A 16,214-nucleotide genomic window follows, 5' to 3' on the forward strand; every position below is an offset into this window, starting at 1 on the left:
CAAGGGGAAGAAGGAGGAGAAAATTTTAGGGTTCGAAAGATAGAACTTAGATATCCAGTAGAGTAGAGGGAGAGAGTTGTCGGGGTTCAGAACCGGCCACGTCCAAAACCTAAAGAGAGGCTTTCTAGCTTGTGGGAGTTTTTAGTTTAGGATGAGCACTATAACATATGGGTCTTTTTGCGATGTTTTTTTTTCCCGACGCTTTTAAAGGGTTGCTAAAAGACAAAATTAGCAACGCTTTCAAAGGCTATGTTATCAATATTGGTTATATCGGGCGATGAATTGTGTATCGCTTGTAATCCGATTAGTTTTTACTGATTTTTAAACTTTTATCATTAAACTGATTTAATCACCGAATTGACCAATTTCTCACTAAACCGAGAAAAAAATTTATTTAAAATATCGATTCCCAACCCAAAAAAATACGTAAAATTAACAAATTGAATTTTTAAACCGTATTAATAATAATGGAACCTAATAAACACACAAAGCTAAGAGTTTATTTATTTTCTTCTCTTAACGAATGTTAAATATACAAATTATTGTAATATCTCTCTAATATATATTATCTCTTTATTATTTTAAATATTTAACATAATTATTGTGTTTGGCATCTCTGTAGTACTCTAAAATTAAGTTGATTAGATATGATTATAAGAATTTGATATTTTTTTGTTGCATCTCGGATAACTATTTAAAAATATCTTGTATGATTATATTATTATATATTTTGAAAGTGTCAAATATATACATCCGATATAACCAATTAAATTACATATTAACTTATTAATCGCATATCGCTCCTCAACCGATTAGTTCTAAAAACCAATTTTAACTGCTTAAATAGCAATTCTGTTTTGGTAGGGTGGAATGAGGACATTATCTACGACGCTTGTAAGCATCGCTGATAATTTTTACGCAATTAATATTTTTATAAAATCTTTTTTAAGTTATTATAAGTGTAGTAGCTACACTTTTAGCGTTGCAAGTGGTGAACAGGTTAAGCGTTGGTGAAACTCAATTTTTTTGTCTTTTAGTTCGTAATATTGGCTACGCTTTGTAATCCGTCGGTGGTGTTTTTCTTTATATTATATATTTCGTGGTTGGTGTTTTGGGCGCTAATGTTTCACAGACTGCGCACTTTTATTTTGATCAAAACATAAAAAACAAAAACAAAAAGTAAAAACAAAAACCCTAGCACTCCATCTTTACTCTATGTCCCCTCCTGCCGCACTAATCTCCCTCTCTCTCGTCACCACCACACCATCAGTAAGTCTCTCTCTCTCTTTAAAAACTGATTTTCTATTAAGGTTTTTAATTAAACTTGACTCTATTGTTAGTGTGATTTGGTGAGAAAACTGTTGCTTGCAGTGGATGTGTTACCGAAGCTCAGTGTGAAAAATGTGAACTTTTGTAAACTCAGGGAGGCATGTATGAAAAATTTGAACTTTTGTAGTACACAATTTGTTGATGGAATTGTGAACATATTTAATTAAATTGAGAAATTGTTGGTAGGCTTGCGACTCTGTCTGGTGTAAATCAATGTATGCTCTCAGTGTAAAATAGAGTCAAATATATAGGACCTTCTAAGGAAGAGATGGTTGTGAAGGTGCCCTCATTTTCCGTAGCAGGCAATTTCTATCTTGTCGAATTATTTTGAAATAGTTATCTCTAAGCTTTTCTTAATTGAGAACTTTCAATTAAGTACTATAAAATTTTCTTAAAGTTTTGGTTTTTGTGAGGTTTTGGCAACTTTTTTTTTTCGTTGAAGTATTAATTGTGGTTGTTGGTAATCATAAAGACATCGTTGTCTTTCTGATTACCAGCGCTCTCTTCGTAATTACTAGCAACCACAATGAATGCCTCAATGAGTGAAGTAAGAGATCATTTGCTTGAACATGGAATGGACAAGCAACACTTTTTGGCTCCATCATGGTGAAGGTTATGAAGCGCACTTTGCCGATGATGATGACTACTAGTTTTTTTTTTTTATGTATCTGTTTGTTTGTTTGTTTGTTTCAAATATATATTTCTTGTCCAGTTATGGGTCCGGGTAGGCGAACCACTAGAATTTCTCAAACGCAGTCTCTACCTATGCCAAGCACACAACTAGGTTATGGGTCCAGGTGTTGCGTGTCTTTGATTTCAGTCCAATCTCTTCTTTCACTTAGACCTTACTTATTTGTATTGTGAATTTAATGATTTTTGTATAGACATGGCACCAGGTGGACAATCCACAAGTTCTAGTACAATGCCTTCGTCTGTGCCCAACTCTTCTGCACAATCAGCTAATGAGTGTACTCCTGGTAACTTCAATAGTCTCAATTTACCTTTGTAATCTCTGCATAGTAATAGTATGATATTATTGATGGATTGGTAAAAAGGGATGGAGTAAAAGTGTCAGACCATATGTTAAATTGTGCTATTGTTACTTTTAAAACAGGTTCGACATCATCAGTCCAAAAGAGGCAAGACAAAGAACAACACTCTCATTAACCATATTGCAAGGAGAGGTCAGAAACCTAGGATTGAGATACCACCAGGGAAGTCAAAGTTTGTTGGAGATTGGAGTCAGCAATTCGCTTATGAAGTTGGCATAATTTATCACAAATATGCACCTCTGTCACTTTATCATTGGAGAAAGGTGAAGAAGGAATACAAATCCAAAGTTCAAATGATGCACGAACATATTCTAGTAATAAAAATATTTTTCTTTAGTTGATTTATTATTTGTCGAGTCGAATTCTTCTTAACATCGCATTGCAAAACTTATTTGCAGAAGAGCTTTGACATTGATATCCATCGCCAGAATGTAAAAAGAGCTATCAATAAGTATTTAGGACAGCGCCTCAAAGAGTTCAGGTGTAGGTTGCACGTTTACTACAAGACTCTCAAATGAGCAGTGCAGACGGAAGCCATATGACAATGTCACACAAGCGGACTGGGAGCGCTTTTGTGATTGGTTTGAAACAGACAAGTTCAAGGTAAAAAGAAATGCTATTATTCAAACTTCAATTGTCTTCTGTTGTACTTCTAACTAACAAAAATCTTTTGCAGGAATTCAGCACAATCAACAAGGCCATTCGTGCAAAGAAAAAAATTAACCACCGCGGTGGTTCAAGATCGTTTTGAATCATCGAGCTGATAAGGTAGTATATATGTTTATATAACTTCCCCTGTCTGATTTTGAGATTTTAGTAAGATCTTGGATATTCATTATTGGATTTCTCATGTATATTATATTGAATCGTTTGTGGAGATGGTTTTAGCTTAATGAAAATTGGGTAATAAGGAGAATTGGTTACAGAATAGGTTACATGTATATGGAAGTTATGATTTTTTGACATGTACCTTTGCTATACTGACTTTGTTAATCTTGGTTTGTTGGACTATTCTGCCATGTGTTGGTAAAAGGAGTGTAACTTTCTCCTTAGATGTCGGTTTTAACCATTTGTTGTTCTTGAAAGCAGACATCTCCAGCTTTCCAAAGGTACCAATTGTGCCTTCTATCTCCTGCTGATTTAGTATAGAACTGCCTGCTAAATTTAAGGTATTTTTCAGCATGTAGTATTTTTCTGTTTTCAGTTTTGAGAGATTTCCAATCTGGTGCAGATGACTGAGCTCTTGTTCCATCATGTTTATTCATTTTCAGACCTGTTCTTGCTTGTTCAGACTACTAGGGTTGCTGTTCCACGAAGATTTTGAAGTTTATGATCTGTTTGGTGTTGTTTAGATGCTTGCAGGTGTCGTTCCTTTGCTGTCTCAATTCCATTTATGATAAATCATTTCTAACGACTCTGGCATTGTCTCAGTGCTGAAAATGTTTGAGCTTTTCTGAGATGCTTTTATAGATGTCTAGGTAGGTAAGGGGGAGTTGCATTAGTTTGGGGGAGATTTTATAGCATTTGACATAGGACCTGTTACAGCGTGATGCACACACACAACAAGTGCCTGGCAGGATTGAATTTTATTGCATGATGTATTATAATCCGGGCAAAGGTTGGAGTGGCTCTGCTCAAGAAAATTATGTGAGGATCAAGTTTTATTTCCTCTTTCTTGTTTGTAATTACGGTTTGTTGTCTAAAATATTATTTTTGTTTGAAACATGCCTCTTTTTTAAATTACAGGATAAGATGTTGGAGATGTAGGTTGAGTCTAGAAGAAGGTTCTATTACCATGACTGAGGACGACATTGCTAATAAAATCTTAGGTGCAAAACCAGGTTACATCGGTGGTCTTGGTCATGGCGTGGACCCAATGGCATCCTCCTCCTCTTACTGCTATCCAGAGGTTGAGGAACTTAGGAGGAGAGCTGAGGCAGCTGAGAGACAGGCTGAGTATGAGAGACAGGCGCAAGAGCTCACAACTCGTTTACATGAAAATGAGGACAAGGTTGAGGAGTTACAAAACTGGAAAGCAGCTCCTGAAGCTAAATTGAACTTTCTCATGGCGCACATTGGGGCCAACTTTTCTGTGGTATGTATCTACATATTAAAATGTGTTCATCTTTATCTTTGTCTATGGTATGAAAGTATATAAAGTCTTATTTCTGTTGGTTATTGTACTCCTGCTAGTATTGGTTGTTTGATTGTTTGCACTTCGAGTCTGATGGACTTGCAAACTTTTATAAGAGATTATAAACTCAGTGTGAGTGGGTTGCTTGTGACTTGTAGATACTAGGTAGAGTTTGGAAAGTATAGATGGTTAATGGTGGGAGTGTGGCACATGGTATCAGGTTAACCAGAGACCATGAGTTCTGAAGTTGAAAATGCATGTTATTTTAGGGTCTCAAGAGTGATTCAGGGAGTTCATACATTATTGGAAACAAAGTATATTACTAAGAAGTACAAACCAAAACAGTTCATATGAATTTAGTCTATTATAAACTAGGAAATGCCATATGTAATACAACCATTTCCCAATTCTGAGAGGAAGTGTGGCATTTAACCTCATACCTTAACCGTTGGATTGCTCCACCTGAGTTATACATGTCTTTGCGCCCTAAAGGTGCAAATTTAATCCTAGGTGTCACCACCTTTTCTTTTGCATCTGACAAGTGGTTTGTAAAATCTTGAATTCTCATTAACGGTAGATTGGTAAATGACACATGAAACCTAGGGATAATTTCGGTCTTTCGGGTTTAAATTTTAGATTTACTATTGCTATTTAAACTTAACGTGGATGTAGTAGCCCAAGTTAGTTGAGCAAAACCACTTGCGAAATTTTTAATTTGCATATAGTCGATCCCTTGAAATAATAGTGTGTCGCGTAGGAAATAAACAAATGAGGAAAATAATTATTTATTATATAGTAATCGTATATAGAAGAGCTCATATTATTAAACTACTTGTTTCGTTGACGTGAATCTATTGTCTATAGGAAATTAGAAGTTAAGACTTGGTGGAGAAAAACTAAAAGAAAAATTCTTAGTTATGAATCTTAAGTTTGATTATAGTCACAAATCATATGTGGGCTTGGGCTTAATTGTCAAGCTTACATATTGTTTTTCACAGTTTCACCCCGTACTTATCAAGAAGCAAGGACTAAGTTAAGAGAACTATTCTTTTCTTCTCGACAGTAGCATATATTAGACTAAAGAAAAAAAAAAAAAGTAGTTCTGTACTTCACCGTTTAATCCTTGAGTTCCATAACTATAATACCTAGTAATTAGTATATAGATTAAAACCAATTAAAGGGTGTTACTGAAAAATCCTTATAGAGGAGGATAATAGGACGATGACGATATTGTTTTTGAAGTATTGATTGGGTAGGAATTTCAGGAGCACACTTGGAGAATCTGTCGTCAAATTCTTACTAGGTAATAGTGCTCTTTACTTTAGTTTTTCTTTTGTAGAGTAACACCCACTCTATACTTAATTTCTTATATAGTTTCAATGTCAAATTCTTACTAGGTAATAGTGTTCTTTACTTTAGTTCTTCTTTTGTAGAGTAACACCCACTCTATACTTAATTTCTTATATTGTTTCAACCCAATTTTTGGTTTGATGAGTTGAGACGTTGAAGTCTCCGTTGAATAGTGTCTGACATGTTTCTTTAGAACATTGAGTTGAAGTGAATCAGGAATCTTTATGTGAGATAAGGGTTGTGGTGGTTGGTGAGTAGTTGTATATGCTTGATTGATGTGTAAGTAGAGGACTAAAGGATAATTGTGTGGATGGTGTGGTGCTGTTTTTTGGCTTTTGAAGGAAGTAATATACATACTTAGTGAATGGTGTGTCAAAGAACTCAAGAAAGAATGGCCTGTAGCGGCCTATGACTTTTTATTTTTTTGATAATTGGCCTAGGACTTGGTTTATGTTAAATATGAAGGTTGGGTATATTTTGTACCATTATAGAATTATTAATTGGAACCTTAAAAACTTTGGAAACTAGTTTCATAGTTAGAAATCAATGCACAAGTTCTTAGCGAGTTTTTCTCGAAATTAGTATAAATGGAATATTGGTTATTAGTTATTAGTTGTGTGGAATTGAAAATCATTTTTGAGTGTATATTTTGTCACTTAAACTCTACTTGCCATTTCTTGGCGCCCTCATATATAACTAATTTTCTTTTTCGGAATTGCAGAATGGTTCAATTCCTTGAGTACTTTGCAAAGATGGACTGTTGGGGTTGAAAAAGATGGAAGACGATCATAAATGCAATACTTAGCCCCAGAATTTTGAATGATTTTTTTTTTGAAAGCTTAGGAAGGATATGCGATTATTGTAAACATACTAGCGAGGCTATATGGAAATTATTTTGGATATTGTGACGCCTTTCTACATTTGGAGCATATGAAATTAAATCTTTTGTTACTTAAATGTTTTTGAGTGTGTAAAGTTTTCCTTAGGCCATATATGGAAACTGCAAGAAGAAAAAGATTTTTGCAACACATTCAAATGGTTGCAAATATAAAAGTGTAATTGCTACGCTTTTGAAAAGTATTGTAAATACCACTTTTCTAAAATTCGGTTTAGGCGGTGCCCAACCGACTCGCTTAGGCCCAAATTATTTAAAAAATTGGTGGACTGATTACGCAGGTCTAGGTGGATCGATTCAGTCAAGTTTTTTTTTTTTGCATTATTAAATGTTGAAAATTAAAGATTTGTATAGACTTAAAATTTGAATGAGTTTAAAAGACTAAAGTTCAATGTAAATTATATGCTACTATAAGAAATAATATGTTTTTATATGAAGTCGATTTTCTTAAACTATTACGCATTTATGTAATAAGTATCTTTATTTGTTTTTGTTTTTTGTTTTTGTTTTTGTTTTTGTTTTTGTTTTTTTTTTTTTTTTTTTTTTTTTTTGTTTTTGTTTTTTTTTTGTTTTTTGTTTTTTGTTTTTTATTTTTTGTTTTTTATTTTTTTTATTTTTTTATTTTTATTTTTATTTTTTTTTCGATAATATGTTTGTGTTTATTTTTTGAGTTATGATAAATGATTTTCTTCATTTCTTGTAGTATAGGTGTGTATTGCTATATATATATTATAAGATATATTTGAAAAAAAACCGCTTAGCGCCTAGGCGCTCTCCCACCGCCTGACTATCGCCTAGCGTTTTTTAGAATATTAGTAAATACATAAACCATTATACATGCAGATGGTCCTTTTACAACCCTTGTCTAAAGTTAATATCAGTGTATGCAAATAGTACTTTTACAACCATTACAAAGGTTGCAAAAAAATTGTCATTCACCAACGGTACTAAAGCATAACCAAAATAGACAATCAGCAACAATTACCAAAGTGTTGCAGATATGGAATCTTTTGCAACCTTTAAAAGCGTCGGGAAATATTATTTAATGCAAATCATCAAAATAAGAAAAGAAAATAACCATCAACGCTTTTATTGCATTAGCAATGCTCAAGTCCGTAGTCAACGCATATGCCTTTTGCTATGCTTTGCATCGTCGTTAGTTATCTTCTGCTTCGGCATTAACTGCAACGACACATCGACGATTTTTAAACCGTTATTAATGATTTTTTGCAACGCTTTTTGTTTCTATCGCTATGCTTATAAACGTTGCAAAAAGACTCATCTGTTGTAGTGGAATGACCTTGTTAGATCTACATTTGGGTCATACAGTAAGTAAATTTGTAGAGTGGGGTAGAGGCCATTGTATATACTGTTGTATAAAAAATATTGTCTGTTGATCATGTCCTTTTATACACACACAAAAATGCTCTAGTCCGGACTAGTCCGTACAAAATAAAGTCAAGACCAAAACACATGCCCAAATTTTACTTCTTTCTCTTATTCTTTCTAACCACTCGCTCTCTACAGAGAACTTTCTTTTTTTTTTTTTTTTTTTTTTGTTATTATCTATATTGGTGGATGAAATGAGTATAATCAATGGATTAAAATATTTTATTTTCACATATTCTCACAAGTTACAACAATCAGTTCTTGTTTCTTCTCCCTATATCGTCTTCAACCCAAAAGGAAAAATTAATCAAGTGCTTATGGGTAGATGAAGAGCAGGAAAACCCATGAAGAGAAAAGAAAATTTCTAATTGTCTCAAGTCCTCATTATTCTTAACCAGGTTGATTGGGAGTTTGTTTGATTAATTTAATTTGAGGGTTGTTGACTGTTTTTTGTGTACGTGAAGTGTGGATGGTGGATTTGGTATTTATATGAACTTTAATGCTCTAGTCCGGACTTGGTTATGGTGAAGCATTATTGAGAGATCCAGTTAAGAACTTGTTGCAAAAGGTCGAAGAAGAAGGTGGCCTGGCGAGGTAGCAAAACTTTCTTTTAATAAAGGACCTTTTCTTGGTCTTAAAAGGATTGTGAATTCTCCCATATGGGCTTCTTGCTTCAACACTGCAAACACACACAGTTTGAAAGACCAACTGAAGTGATAAGAGAATCTGAGATTCATCAGGAGGAGGGAATGAATGGATGGAAAAGTTAAAAATATTTTATTGGAACTTTGGTTGCTAAATTTTTAACGTTCATCAATCTGCAGAAACTTGTTCATTAATTTATATCGTCGTTTTTGGTGATAGCGATTATCGATTGTTGTGGACATTCTATATTCATGCTTGAACTATCTCAAGGAATAATCTAGAAAGTGTTAGGAATATACAATTTAATTGTACTTACTCTTTACCAATCACCAAACATTACAAACCTTTTGTCTTGTAAGTGTCTTGTACTTTTTTGTTAAATCCGAGCCTAGTGTAGAACCACTGTGTCCTTAAGACAGATTTTCCCCCTCACAGTGCTTGAAAGTTGATGGTAAACTATCTTCCAAGATAGAATGGATTTCCTTCTATAGAAAGCTAGCACTTCAATTTTATAGAATCAGCGAACACAATATAGTATTTGACTAAGAACAGAGGGAGAAGAGAAAGATCATAAATGTGTGATATGGTGTATTTTTCTCTCCAAATTCATCCACTATTTATAGGTGAGAAGTGCCTTTTCGAAACAACATAGTGACTCTTTGAAAAAGTTAGGCACTTCTTTGAAAAGTCACATGTTTCGAAAGGAAACACCATTTCGGCATAAAACACTGTTTCGAACCAGTGCCTATTTCGAAAGGTCACACCTTTTTGGCATAAAGCACTATTTCAAAAGGTCGCATCTTTTCGGCATAGTGCAATGTTTCGAACCAGTGCACCTTTTCGAGAATGTTTTTCTCTCTTTACGTATTGTTTCAAGTGAAATCCATATCATCTCAAGTGGGGTAACTTGGGAGACAAATTATTCATTCATATCTCAATGGATTTGAGCAAATCCATTTTTTTAACAATCCCCCACATGAATGAAGATTTTGCTTCTTCTATCATAAATATCGGATTTCTGTTCTTTTACAAATGAAAAGATACCGCATTAGGTCAAGTAGCATGGGAGGCCTTGAACTTACCATAGTGAAAAACGATTGGATTTAATTGGACGATCAGTAGACTTCAATTAATGTCCTTGAATTGTCAGCCGTTTGTATAAACCTAGATAATCATCTTCACGCAGTACCTTCTCAAATACTGTTGGTTCTCACGTTTGTGTTAATTTTGGCCTTGAACACTTCTTGGTTTTAGATAGTGCTTTTGAGACATTTGCCTTTAAAATTCTCATAGAAGCGGCCCCACTTCGCACTAACACATGTGATTTCTATAAAGAGTATCATGCAATACTTCACTTGGATAACATAACTTTCCAAGATATAGTAAATCATTAAAAACTTGTCTTATCCTGGGTCTCGCGACAGCTATGCACTATCTTATATAGGAATGGGTTAGAGTATAGTATTACTTTCTAGTGCTTACTGAGTCACAGACATAATTCAGTTGGCCCACTGAACCTAAATCTTGGGATCTCCAGTCAACTAGGTTGGTTTTTCCATTATGAGGACTCTTGGTTGATTATCTCAAAGGCTTTAAGCCCATTCCCCTTGATAATCTTTCCACTTGCTTTCTTGTTAAACATTTTGTAAGCGGATCCGCAATGTTATCTTTTGACCTTACATAGTTGATTGAGATAACTCCATTTGAGAGCAATTGTCTAATGGTGTTATGTCTACGACGGATGTGTCAAGACTTTCCGTTATACATGCTACTCTGTGCTTTACCAATAGCAGATTGGCTGTCACACTGTATACATACTACTGACACAGGTTTAACCCAGTTTGGAATATCTTCTAAGAAATTTCGAAGCCACTCTGCTTCTTCTCCAGCCTTGTCTAATGCTATGAATTATAATTCCATAGTGGACCTTGTTATGCACGTTTGTTTTGAGGAGTTCCGAGAAATAGCTACACCTCCATGTGGACTTTGAGTGTTTAGTGTCAGATATCCAATTAGCATCGCAATACCCTTCTGGAACGGCTGGATATCTTGTATAGTGCAGGCCAAAATTCTGAGTATACTTTAAGTATCCCAAAGCTCTCAGTATGGCAGTCCAATGATCTCTGCCAGGATTACTCGTATATTGACTTAGCTTGCTCACAGAGTATGCTATGCCAGGCCTTGTACAATTCATGACATACATTAAACTGTCAAGTATATGAGAGTACTCTAGTTGAGATATGCTATCTCCAATATTTTTGGCTAAATGAAGATTTACGTCAACTGGTGACCTTTTTGGTGTGATGTTATAGTTCTTGAACTTTTCAAGAATCGTCTCAATGTAATGAGATTGTGATAGAACAAGTCCATCCTCCGTCCTAGAGATCTTAATTCCTAGGATAACATCAGCGACACCTAAATCTTTCATGTCAAACTTACTAGACAACATTTGTTTGGTATATTTTATGACATCCATATTACTACCCAAAATTAGCATATCGTCTACATAGAGACAAACAATGACACATCCCTTTTGAGAGCTTTTGACATAGACACACTTGTCACACTCGTTTATTTTGAAACCGTTTGACAACATTGCATTGTCAAATTTCTCATGCCATTGCTTAGGTGCTTCCTTTAATCCATATAAGGATTTAACAAGCTTGCAAACTTTACTTTCTTGTCCAGGAGCAATAAACCCTTCGGGTTATTCCATGTATATTTCTTCATCTAACTTACCATTCAAGAATGCCGTTTTTACATCCATCTGATGTATCTCAAGTCCATGTATTGCTGCTATTGCTATTATCATCCTTATGGAAGTTATTCTTGTAACTGGAGAGTAAGTGTCGAAATAGTCCAATCCTTCCTTTTGTCTAAAGCCTTTGACCACAAGTCTAGCTTCTTTCAAATAAGTAGCTTCTGGAGATGACATTGCCTCCTTGAACGTTTGAGGATTATTTTCCAACAAGTATGTTAGAAAATTAGGTCCAAAAGACGTTGACGTCCTTAACCTTTTGCTACGTCTAGGTTCCTCCTTAATTTCACTTTGTGTAGGATGGTTACTAGTTGTAGCATCTAAAGTTCTCTTTCTTGAACTTGGCTCTATACACATGTTATACGGAAACATATTTTTCAAAGAATGAAGCATTCCTTGACTCAATAATCGTATTAACATGTATATCTTGAATCTCTGATTTATGAACCAGAAAACGATATGCACTACTATTGTTTGCATATCCAATGAATACACAATCAATAGTCTTAGGTTTTGGGACTTCCACTTTTGCAAGAACCCCCACACTTTCAAGAATTCGTAGGAAGTCTGATGACCTTTCCACAATTCGTATGGTGTTTTAAATATCTTCTTGTTAGGAATCTTGTTGAGAATGTAATTGGCGGAAAGCAAGGTTTCCCCCCACAAATTCTGGGGTAAACCAGAACTTAACAATATAGCATTCATCATCTCTTTTAGAGTTCGGTTTTTGCGCCTGCAATACCGTTTGATTGAGGTGAATAAGGAGTCGTAGTTTGATGAATGATTCCATGTTCAGAACAGAAACCTTCAAAAGGTGATTCATATTCACCCCCTCTATCATTCCTTATAGCCTTAATCTTTTTGCTTAGTTGATTTTCAACTTCATTTTTATAGTGTTTGAATACTTCAATTGCCTCATTTTTACTTCTTAACAAGTAAACATAACTATATCTAGTGCTATCGTCAATAAAAGTAATGAAATACTTTTTACCACCTCTAGTTTGCACGTACTTAAGATCACATATATCTGTGTGTATATTAAGTCTAGAGGTTCAGTACTTCTTTCAATAGAATGAAAAGATGATCTGGTCAACTTGGATTCTGCACAAGTTTCACATTTATGGTATGGGTCTATTTTTATCTTTGGTATATAATCCAAATTAATTAATCTACGTAAAGTGTCATAATTAACATGTCCTAATCTACTATGCCATACATGTGAAGACTCAATCAAGTAAACAGAAGATTCAACTTTATTGGTGCTCCTTGGCGCAATGGTAAAACAAGACATCCTAAAGAGCCCATCACTTAGATAGCCCTTGCCCACAAATACATCATTCTTTGTCAGTACAAATTTATCAGAAACAAAGACTAACTTTAAACCATTCTTGCTCAGCAGCGACCTAGAAACTAAGTTCTTGCGAATATCAGACACATAGAACACATCATTCAGAGTTAGTTCCTTCCCAGAAGTCAAACTTATCACCACCTTTCCTTTGTCTTGAACCTTGGATGTAGAAAAATTTCCCATAAAGAGTTGTTCTTCCTTTTCCACATCATGATAAGTGGTGAACATCGACTTGTTGGAGCATATGTGGCGAGTAACACCAGTATCCACATATTATTCCCTTTTGTTTCCAATCAAGAGACATTCAGAAACCATAACAGATAGGTTCATGTCATTAACATTGTCAGAAAGCTTGTCCATTGTCACATTTGCTTCAGTCTTTTGCTTCTTATACTTCTTTAGCTTGCGACATTCACTTGCCTTATGTCCAGCCTTCCCACAATTGTAGAACTTGCCTTTGAACTTTGGAAGCGTACTACTCTCTTCACCTTGAGCTTTGTCTTGGCGCTTCCTCTTTCCCTTAGCACTTGATCCTTCCATAACATTGGCCTTTGCCATAATGGGATCCTTGCCCTTCTTCTCAGATAGATGGTTATCTTCTTCTATCCTTAGATGGACAATCAGTTCTTCAAGATTCATATCTTTGCGTTTATGCTTAAGATAATTCTTAAAATCCTTCCAAGATGGTGGTAATTTCTCAATCATAGTAGCCACTTTGAAATATTCTCCTAAGCAATGACATCATGCATGGAGGATTACTTGAAGTTCTTGGACTTGGCTTATGACAGTCTTACTATCCGTCATTTTGAAATCAAGAAATCTGCCAACTATGAATTTCTTTATGCTAGCATCTCCACTCTTTTATTTCTTGTCCAATGAATCTCAAAGTTCATTAGCTGTTTCGAACACACAATAAATATTGTGTAATGAGTCAGCCAACCCGTTAAGGACATAATTTCTACACAAGAAATCAGCATGAAACCAAGCATCTTTGGCCAAAACCTTCTCCTTGTCGGTTTCATCAGGGCTTACATCAGGAGCCTTATCCCACAGAAACCTTGCCAAGTTAAGGGCGGTCAGATAGAAGAGCATTTTCTGTTGCCAGCACTTGAAATCAGTTCCATTAAACTTTTCAGGCTTTTCCCCACGAGGAACAGAATGAGGAATAGTAGTAGGAATAGTAACAGCAGGAGTAACTGGTGGTGTTGCCATATTCTGAAATACAACCACACTTTGTTATTCCTTTAAACCAAAAAAGAAAAGAAAACAGAAAGAAATTCTGTTCGGTAAGAAGAAGAAGAAAAAGAAAATATGTCTTAAGTTGTTAGGAATATACAACTTAATTGTACTTACTCTTTACCAATCACCAAACATTACAAATATTTTAATTTGTCTTGTAAGTGTCTTGTACTTCTTTGTTAAATCCGAGCCTAGTGTAGAACCACTATGTCCTTAAGACAGATTTTCCCCCTCACTGTGCTTGAAGGTTGATGGGAAATTGTCTCTCAAGATAGAACTGATTTCCTTTTATAGAAAGCTAACACTTCAATTCTATAGAATCAGCGAACACAACATAATATTTGACTATGAACAGAGGGAGAAGAGAAAGATCAGAAATGTGTGATATGGTGTATTTTTCTCTCCAAATTCATCTACTATTTATAGGTGAGAAGTGCCTTTTTGAAACAACACGATGACTATTTGAAAAAGTTAGGCATTTCTTTAAAAGGTCACATGTTTCGAAAGGACGCACCATTTCGGCATAAAACACTGTTTTGAACTAGTGCCTATTTTGAAAGGTCGCACCTTTTTGGCATAAAGCACTATTTCGAACTAGTGCCTATTTCGAAAGGTCACACCTTTTCGGTATAGTGCACTATTTCGAACCAGTGCACCCTTTCGAGAATGTTTTTATCTCTTTACGTACTGTTTCAAGTGCAATCCATTTCATCTCAAGTGGGGTAACTTAGGAGACAAATTCTTCATTCATATCTCAATGGATTTGAGCAAATCCATTTTTCTAATAGAAAGTTAGTTTAGATTTTAGAGGAGTACACTTTTGGTGATTGATGAATTAAAGCATCATAGTTTTGAATATGAAGAGAGCAATATTACTTGCGCCTTGTCGTTTGATTTCTCCAAGAAGTCTGATTACTCTTAATGTCCTTCTGTGTTCTTTGTTGACCAAATTAACTCTGCAAAAGTGTAGAGAGAGAGAGAGAGAGAGAGAGAGAGAGAGAGAGAGAGAGAGGTAATTTTGGGCACCTGCTTTTTGTACAGACTAGTCTGGACTAGAACATATAGTGTAGCTAGAATGATTCCTTGGAGTGAAATTCATTTTCCAGAATCATGGACATGTAGGAATGATGTTCAACCTCAACTAAACATTAATAATGATTTGGATCAAATAATTCAATCTACTGAAGGTGAAGTGATATTAAACTTAAAAAAACCTTTTGTTGATAGAAGCTTGTCTTTGAGATCTTCTTATAAGATTTCTATACCACAATCTTCTAGACATTCAGTTTTTGAAATTCTATACCATAATGATTATTTTTTGAGCTCTATTAAAATTCCACATCATCATCTCCTATTAAAACAGGTATTCCTCTCCTATTGAAAAAATAAATTTTAGGCACTTCTAATTAAAATGAGAATTCCTCCTCTATTAGAGAAAAAGAAATTCTAGCAGTTCTGATTAAAACAGGAATCCTTATCCTATTAAAACAGGAATTCCTCTCCTATTGAAAAGGAAAAATCTAGCCTATATCTAATGAAAACGGGAATCCTTCTACTATTAAAACGGAATCACACTTTTAAATTAAATCAATTATTAAAACAGGTCCCTCTCCCAATTAAAAAACGGGTTTTAAAACTTAATTAAAAAATTTGTTAGGAAATTAAAACGGGTTAGCGACGAAAACAGGAATCACGATTTGTTAGAAAATTTATATACATATAGTTTAATTGTTGAACAAGTTTTCAAAAGAACCGCTGCGTATGCACATGCCTAACTACATCAATATATTAATATTAAAGCTCCCACAAGGGGTATTTTTCTAGCTCTCTTTAAATTCCACGTCATCAACTCCTATTAAAACGGAAATTCCTCTCCTATTGAAAAGAGAAATTTTAACACTTCTAATTAAAACGAGAATCATTCACCTATTATAATGGGAATTCCTCTCCTATTGAAAAAGAAAAATCTAGCATTTCTAATTAAAATGGTAATCCTTCTCCTATTAAAAAGGGAATTACACTTTTAAATTAAAACGGGATCCCTCCCCGAATTAAAAAAAAAGGTTTTTAAAACT

At 34.6% G+C, this 16,214-nt stretch overlaps 1 protein-coding gene across 20 annotated transcripts; it reads left to right on the forward strand.

Moving 5' to 3' along the window:
• Positions 1 to 1,096: 1,096 nt before the first annotated feature.
• LOC147503589 (uncharacterized) lies at positions 1,097 to 6,822 on the forward strand. 20 transcript variants are annotated; one of them, XR_015192772.1, is made up of 10 exons: positions 1,097 to 1,269; positions 2,214 to 2,306; positions 2,444 to 2,695; positions 2,780 to 2,984; positions 3,058 to 3,149; positions 3,471 to 3,550; positions 3,653 to 3,743; positions 3,852 to 4,028; positions 4,128 to 4,476; positions 6,587 to 6,822. XR_015192772.1 is itself a non-coding variant. In XM_086556877.1 (7 exons), coding segments are annotated over exons 5-7 (369 nt in total). In that variant the 5' UTR covers positions 2,936 to 2,984; positions 3,058 to 3,149; positions 3,471 to 3,550; positions 3,653 to 3,743; positions 3,927 to 4,026; the 3' UTR covers positions 6,605 to 6,822. The 20 variants fall into 20 exon arrangements, 3 of the variants coding, with proteins under 3 accessions (XP_086413001.1, XP_086413002.1, XP_086413003.1); XR_015192774.1 differs by having other exon boundaries at positions 3,860 to 4,028; XR_015192777.1 differs by having other exon boundaries at positions 3,927 to 4,028.
• Positions 6,823 to 16,214: the final 9,392 nt, after the last annotated feature.

Source organism: Coptis chinensis, chromosome 4, assembly GCF_015680905.1.
Source record: "Coptis chinensis isolate HL-2020 chromosome 4, ASM1568090v1, whole genome shotgun sequence".
Lineage (NCBI taxonomy): Eukaryota > Viridiplantae > Streptophyta > Magnoliopsida > Ranunculales > Ranunculaceae > Coptis > Coptis chinensis.